The 6,561-nt window shown below is 36.2% G+C and overlaps 1 protein-coding gene across 1 annotated transcript; it reads right to left on the minus strand.

Annotated features, from left to right (window-relative positions):
• Positions 1-1,181: 1,181 nt before the first annotated feature.
• Positions 1,182-4,597, minus strand: LOC143712201 (uncharacterized). Its single transcript, XM_077204432.1, has 8 exons — positions 4,484-4,597; positions 4,108-4,207; positions 3,931-4,011; positions 3,748-3,807; positions 3,223-3,270; positions 2,063-2,084; positions 1,862-1,968; positions 1,182-1,766 (listed from the first exon to the last, which is right to left on the minus strand). The coding sequence occupies exons 1-8, from the start codon at positions 4,595-4,597 to the stop codon at positions 1,729-1,731; spliced, it is 570 nt and encodes a 189-aa protein (XP_077060547.1). The 3' UTR covers positions 1,182-1,728.
• Between the last annotated feature and the right edge of the window lie 1,964 nt (positions 4,598-6,561).

The following is a 6,561-nucleotide window of genomic DNA, read 5'->3' on the forward strand; positions in this document are numbered from 1 at the left end:
CCTCCCCGAAAGAACATCATTAAACAGAAATCATCTAAGTAGGACTGAGGAGAGAGCTTCAAAAAATCTGTCACAAAAACCTTGAGAGGACGTTCACCTTGACGGAGTCTTACGATCTGCGCTGTGGGATCCATAACGAGGGCCGTGTTCCTCTCAGCCGCTGGATCAGTAGTGGCTAAGTCTTCTGTCATGATACAACCAGACACAGGTAGATCCAAACGCAGCGTGAGTTTATTAGAGGGTAGTCAGACAGGCAAGGGTCACAGACAGCAAACACAGCATAGGAGACAAGGCAATACTCAGAGTCCGATAACCAGGCGGGAAGACAGAGGCAGGCGGCAGACAAGACGGAATCCAGGAAACAGGCGATGGGTCAGATACACAGACAGGACTAGACTAGGAAAAGCTTGGTGATGTCCACAACAGTAAAACAAGACTTAGCAATGAGTGATAGTTAGAGTGGAGTTTAAATGAGTGCGGAGCTGCGTGAGGAACTCGATGCAGGTGTGAGAGTGATCAGTGGAAACAGGTGTGTGTGAAATCAGTTCAGGGTGTGTGCATGATCAGTCCCAGGGAAGGCAGTGCTGGGGTGGAGCACCCTCTAGTGACACTCGAGGGCAATCCAGCCTAACATCGTCACACTATGTGACTCACAAAGATACTGGTTTTTACAGTCAAACTATAATGTGCATTTAAGAACCCCTACAGCACAGTTTACTACAGTCTTTAACTAGTCTTTTAACCTCCACAACACACAGACAAATGAATACACAAGGACTGACTTTGTAAAAAAAAAAGAAAAAAGCAGTCTCAGCAGTCTACACTTCATAATTCATAATAAACAAAAGTCCAAAATTACAGTTCCTTTTGCAATTTTACATCACTATAAATTAATAACTAATTTTCATGTGCTGAAAAACTTTTTTCTATGAATTTGCAAACAGATTGCATCATAGGTAAAAAAGTTTACATGTTTTTATATTGTAGGCTACTTTAAATACTTTAAATACTTTGTTTAAAAATGCCTCCATGTAATTAGTAATTCCATCTATAATGACACTGTTGAACCTTCTTAATCCTGAACCCACCATTAAACCAACCCAAACCTGTCCTAACCCACCCGTATCACACCTCAATAGCAGCACAAGTGTTTTGCAATACAACATCAGCATAATAAGTTGTACCAAACAATTATTATTTTATTTAATTTTTTTAATGTAAGTACATTAAAGATGCCTAATACAAAGTGCACCGATTCCGCTGAGGAAAAAATAATAATATATTTATTTGGAAAAAATCAAATTCTGTCAAATGACAAATATCTGATACAAAAAAGACACTTAATGAATTTAGAAATCCTTTTTTTAAAACAAAAAAATACACAAAAAAATAAAAATGATACACAGCATCATGATAAAATAAAGTAGATATATCTGACTATAGATACATTTCTAAATAAACAGATGTGCACAAACCTACAGTACACATTCACAGCATCTTCTGAACTGCAGCTCTCAGTGGCTCTATAGAGTAAACTCAAATCACAGAATGATCTCCTGTCACAGGAGAGGTATGTTTACTGACTCTTAAAAAAATAAGACTTCCAAAAAATAAAAATAAATGAACTAGCCTGCACCTTATGACCAACAATATTGCAGTATTTCTAATTTCATTAAATACTTATGATATTTCACATGATGTCGGGCTGTTCCTGAGTTCAGATTTTCTTTAGACTGTCTCTGTGTCTTTTATATTGAATGGTTCTCCTGAAAAACACAATCAACACACATTCGTTCAAGATTTCATTAGTGTTTGTTTCAGTACAGAATGGCAAAAGATGAAGAGGAGATTGGTTGTTTACCTGCAGAGCTTTGGTCAGATTCACCAGATTTACTGATTCTGATAAAGCAGATTGCCACGATCACAGCCAGCATGAAGACAGCAACTACCACATATGAGCAACCATACCTGAGGATTGGTTCAATATTTTATTATAAATGAAACTTTTACCATAAGTTCAGTTTTCACAAAGCAAAGAGGTTAAAAAAGAAGATAAACTCACAAGGTTATCTGTGGCAGTTGTTCTAGGGGGGAAATGGGGCAAAGCAATTAGCATATATTCATATACATGTACTGTATATATATTTCTGCATGGGTTTATTGAGGGGTATCTGATGGTACATTTACACGACAACAGAGTACAAAACATAAATGTTTTTCCTTTGCGTTGTTTAAAAGTTTCACATACAGATGACAACATTGTCAAAACGATCCCAGTTCACACGGATTTGCGAAAACAACTATACTTCTCCATTGTAAAACGTGTTGTTTAAATGTATTTCGTAGAGTTGATTATAATTTTTGGTTGGATTATTATTATTGTTGTTGTTTTCCTTTCTCTTTCTCCTTTTTTTTTTCTTTTTAGCTTCTTGGGCCAATAACATCCTGCAAAGGGACTACCAATGAAAATGTCTAGGTTACGACTGTAACCTCTGTTCCCTGAGAACAGGGAACGAGACATTGTGTCGCTCTGACGCAAATGTATGAACCAGTGTCTGAAACGCTAATCTAATCACGGCAATCCTATTGGCCGGAGACAGCCTATTACGTCACTACTTGTGCGACCCGGAAGTATATAATGGGCGCCTAGAGAACATGTCAGGAACTCATCGTCTGAAGGGACTGTTCAGCAGGCGTCGCTTTCCAAAGGAAACTCGCACTGCGTCGATTTGACGCTATGGGGAACGATATACCAACTTAGTAACTAATCTACCTGAGCCTGGGTGATGAAGGGTTATAACATACAAGCTATGGGTAGCAAAGTACTCTAAATAATGACCCTAACAAGGGGAGTACTATTATAATGACCCTGAGGAATGTATCAGGGTTGAGGCTTATTATCTTGTATTTTTTACAAGACAGATTTTATATTCCAACTAATTTACAAAATATGACAAATAGTCAAGTCAATTAATTTGCAGTGATAGTGAGGAACATGAAATTCAATTTCATAACATTTTGTTCTAGTGACAAACCTATTTCAGTCAGATTGAGGCCTATTAGATGACGTTTATCACTGCCATGATTAAAATGATGCATATCAGGTTTATGGTTTTGGTAATATTGCCCAAATGCGATATTACTTTTATCTTTAGTTCTCTTAGCCACAGGCAAGGAAGAAAAAATTATATCTGATGATGGATTATATGAAATATGACTCACCTTCTAACCGTGTTGGATGTGTAGGAACAGAGGGTTCTGCTGGAGGAACTAAGAGAAATCAAAGACAAACTAAAATAAATGACAAGCAGCAGGTAAACGGGAAAGTATATGAAAAGGAAAAATACAATGTCAGATACAAAGGCAGGAAAATTTGAACTTAGAACAAAAGCAGCAAACACATGGGTTTACAATTATAAATTATAATACTCTTGGTTCCCCGAGAAAATGTTTTTGTTCTCTTGTAAAAGTTTTGCCTAAAACTAGTGATGGAGATGTTATGATTCAAGTGGGAGGAAAATCTATATTTCAGTGCTTTTGTGACCGAATGCAAACTTTTTGCTAGTAAACGCAAAAGTTTCAAATATATGTTTTCCTCCCATCTCATGTTTCCTCAACCATGTCACCTTAGGCGCTCCGTACATTTGCATGCTAATATGTACTAAAGAAACATTTCAAGAGATATTAATGTATTAATGATGCTGCAATAATATATGAAAAATTGAAGAAACGAAGTATTATTCTCACCCATGGCACACTGTGTGTCTGCGAACTGTGTGCAGTTGAAAACAGCTATCTGTCCAATTTCTGTAGGTTGAGAAAAAGGATTGTATTTTCAGAGCAGTACTGAAATGAACAGCCCTGGTCTGCAAAGGCATCTAGTCTATAAACTCAGTCATGTTAACATGGGGTGAAACAGTTTTTACATACCTTCACATCTACTGCATTTATTACAATCCACACCAATGTGGATTCCGAGTCCTTTGGAGCAGTTCTTGGCAACATACCAACCTGTGGATTTGTATTGAATGATTATTTAGTGATTAACAGTGGTCACTGCAATATATTCAGATGTATTATTATTATTATTTTGTCAGTGGAGCTCACCTTCTGGGCAGTAAAGGCAGCACTGCAAATCTGGAAGTTGGAAATGGTTCTCTGGGCATGTTTCGACACATAGACGACTGAGCGCCCCCACAAATATTGCCTGGAGTTATCAGAATACTGTTTCAATATTTAACTCTCAATCACATATGTCTGAATCTGGGATAAGAAACAGTTCAAGACAAGAAAAATGGAAGCCAAATATTACTTTTGCAAAATGTAGAAAACATAAACAAAATCCCTTTCTGTCATTACAGAGTGAAAATATTATCTTTACATGCTTGGTAATGTTTACTTTATCATATAGATTAAAACAACCACCAAAGACTTTTTTACAGTAGTTAAAGTTGTTCACTCATGAAACAGTTCTAACACTTACCAAAAAGCGTTTGCTGTCTGTTTGGTTCATTGTAGGTTGTAGGCTGAAACAAGTGTTTCTTACCAGCGTCTTCTGTAAATCCTTTATACTCGACTCTCTGCTTTTAACAGCCATTAACGATGACTCATTGAAGGTGTGGCCTCGGAGATCCTGTAAACCACTTCTCTCAGTCCCTCATATGCGGGCAATCTATAGAGCCGTGGGTCTGTGTATGTGTTTTTTTGTTTGTGTTTGTGTGCGTGTCTTTTTTACAGTCTTTGTGTTTGTGTGTGTCTTTTTTACAGTTTGTGGTCCTAGTCTTAGATCCAGGTCTGGGCCACTACAGGGCCATCATTCTTCGTGGTCTGTGGGCGGAGAGAAAAGGGGTTTTGTGGAATAGAGTTGGGCCAGATAAAATTTCCTTTGTGGGAAAGTGCATCTATATGGCCCATGGTCACAAGCCTGATTTGGGCCAGATAATCAATGGACTGATCTGGGCCACACTCCTCCCACCAACATTTGGCCCTCATGTGTTTTGCCGTGATCATGCTATGCCATCATTGCCACACATAGCCCAGCTCTGGCTGACAGGATACATGCCATCCCCGACCGAAGGCCAGCAGTGCCAGCCAACTGTCACCATCCCGTGTGCAGGATATCTAACTTTACTTCGCTATATTACTATTAAATCCTAATCTAATTATGACAAACTATATATCGTTGGAAAGTTCTAAGACTCCTAAATAGATATTTTAGCGCTGTTTTTTTCTTACAAATTATGTATGAACAGTAATATATGAATTTATGACAAGAGTGCGCCTCAAAAAATCGAGTTTCTGACCTTTGTCACAAAAAGTTGAAGCACACACTTTTAATAATTAAAACTTTGGTTTTTAATGCAAAAAGTTCATAATAAAACATAATCTATTATTTGTCAATAAAAAAAGATAAAATTTTATTTTAAAAAGTAAAGTAAGAAGTCCTCTAAAAAGTATAATATATATATTATATATATATATATTTTTTTTTATTTTTTATTATTATTATATCACATATTTAGTTATCATAAATTAGGTATCATTTGAAAGCTTACAAACTCAGAATTCATCCTGTGAAAACCGTTTTGAAATTGGACGTTGCGTTACCATAGAAACGGTATTTTTTATTAGGCCCCTCCCCTTTTGGGCATCATCTTTCATAATTTATTATCAAAACCTTTTCTAATCTTGACAAAACACATATTGTCAGAAAGGTCTGAGTCTCAAGGTTCCATATTTAGTGACAGAAGTGATATTTGGATAGAAAATTATTAATTTGTTATGGCAGAATGCATACAATTAAATTCAATGGAATGCAATGGCACCCGGTGGCTATTTTTGGTATGACGCCTAAACAAAATCTCATGGGAACTTCAATCTTTTGGGATATCAACTTTAAATTTGGAACACAACTTGGTTAGATATATAGCTTTCATTTTATAGTAATTTTATAGTAAAAAAAATAATTTGAAAAAATTTATTTTATATTAAAAAAAATATATTAATAAAGTATATTTGATTTACTGTAAATTATAACTTCCATAACTTTTTCATACTTACATTTTTTGAAGTGATATTGACAGAATTTTCATTTTTGGGTGAACTATCCCTTTAAAAAATCTTGTCGACCCCAAACTTTTAAACGGCAGTGTATGTCACTTTGCTCACAACTAGTTAGTCAAGTTTTGGTTTGCAATCTCTTACCCAGAATAAAACCCACTCTGAAGCAGGTTAGTCAATATCTCAAGCTACTGTGGTGATAAATATTGCTAGAAAAAACATCCATCTTCTTGAACCTGATAAACCTGTTCGCTCAAACTAATCTCAAACTTGGTACTGGCTTGGAATACATTGGTTGCATCCGAAATCGTATACTCTCTTGACTAGGTACTTATTTTGAACAAGTAATTACTTTGTGAGCACTAAAACAGTATGTTCTATATGAATGTGTGTAGTATGAATGAAATCTGGACGTATTCGCCATGTTATTATCATGTGAGCCACCAGCGTCAGGTGCGTCGCTTTTGCCTACTCTTTTAATGCATAATGTTTTTCACCAGT

Source organism: Siphateles boraxobius, unplaced genomic scaffold (assembly GCF_051911475.1).
Source record: "Siphateles boraxobius isolate OS27281-9 unplaced genomic scaffold, OSU_SipBor_1 5, whole genome shotgun sequence".
Taxonomy (NCBI): Eukaryota; Metazoa; Chordata; class Actinopteri; order Cypriniformes; family Leuciscidae; genus Siphateles; species Siphateles boraxobius.

Excerpts from the sequence above, each read along its gene's own strand:
- LOC143712201 (XM_077204432.1), bottom strand. The coding sequence starts at position 4,597 with ATGGCTGTTAAAAGCAGAGAGTCGAGTATAAAGGATTTACAGAAGACG. Across the intron at positions 2,085-3,222 it reads ACATCCAACACGGTTAGAAG|AACAACTGCCACAGATAACC; the intron begins GTGAGTCATATT and ends TTTCCCCCCTAG. Across the intron at positions 1,969-2,062 it reads CAACTGCCACAGATAACCTT|GTATGGTTGCTCATATGTGG; the intron begins GTGAGTTTATCT and ends ACCAATCCTCAG.